The 739-nt window shown below is 59.1% G+C and overlaps 1 protein-coding gene across 1 annotated transcript; it reads left to right on the top strand.

Annotated features, from left to right (window-relative positions):
- Positions 1-323: 323 nt before the first annotated feature.
- ETH_00043900 (uncharacterized protein) lies at positions 324-695 on the top strand (the record flags this gene model as incomplete). The annotated part of the gene is made up of 1 exon (XM_013374774.1): positions 324-695. A coding segment is annotated over one exon (372 nt), but the record flags the coding sequence as incomplete, so codon positions are not given.
- Between the last annotated feature and the right edge of the window lie 44 nt (positions 696-739).

Consider the following 739-nt stretch of genomic DNA (forward strand, 5'->3'; position numbering starts at 1 on the left):
AATGTCTGCTGCTGCTCTTGCTTGTGCTGCTGCTGCTTGTGATGCGGCTGCTGTTTTTCGTCGGGCGGCGCCGCTGCTGCCGCTAATTGCAGTTGTTGCTGTTGCTCCTGGTGCTGCAGTTGCTGCTGCCGCTGCTGCACACGTGATTCTGCTGTTTCTGTTGCTGCTGCTGCTCACGCTGCTGCTGCTGCTGCTGCTGCTGCTTCAGCAAACTCGGTGGGCGTGTCTTGTCTTTTGTCTTTCAGGGACGAATCTGCATCTACGCGGCCCCACACTCCGAGGTGTCTGTACAGCTGAAGCCCGGCCCCCTGCGGCTGCTGCGCATGGGCGCAGAGCCAATTGAGAATGCGCAGCTGCTGCGCACATCTTTTCCCATTCGTGGCCGCATCAGCTGCAGCAGCATCAGCAGCAAGGGCACCAGCAGCGGCAAGGACGGTAGCAGCAGCAGCAGCAGGGAAGACTCAGTGGCGAGCCTCTGCAGTCCCGACCGTCTGCTGCTACGACTCACGCCGACGAAGTCACCGGCGGCTGCTCAGGAGGTGCCCTTGAAAGTGGAAGAGCAGCAGCAGCAGCAGCAGCAACGCCTACTCTTCAGCCTGGAAGATGCGCCTGAGGGTACATACACTCTGACAATTGCAGAGAAAGGAGAAGGAGAACACGCAGAAAGAATCTGCTGGAAACAGCAGTCTTTCACGGTGTGCTGCTGCTGCTGCTGCTGCTGCTGCTGCTGTTTGTGTTG

This window comes from Eimeria tenella, genomic scaffold (genome assembly GCF_000499545.2).
Source record: "Eimeria tenella Houghton genomic scaffold, Eth_scaff2289, whole genome shotgun sequence".
Taxonomy (NCBI): domain Eukaryota; phylum Apicomplexa; class Conoidasida; order Eucoccidiorida; family Eimeriidae; genus Eimeria; species Eimeria tenella.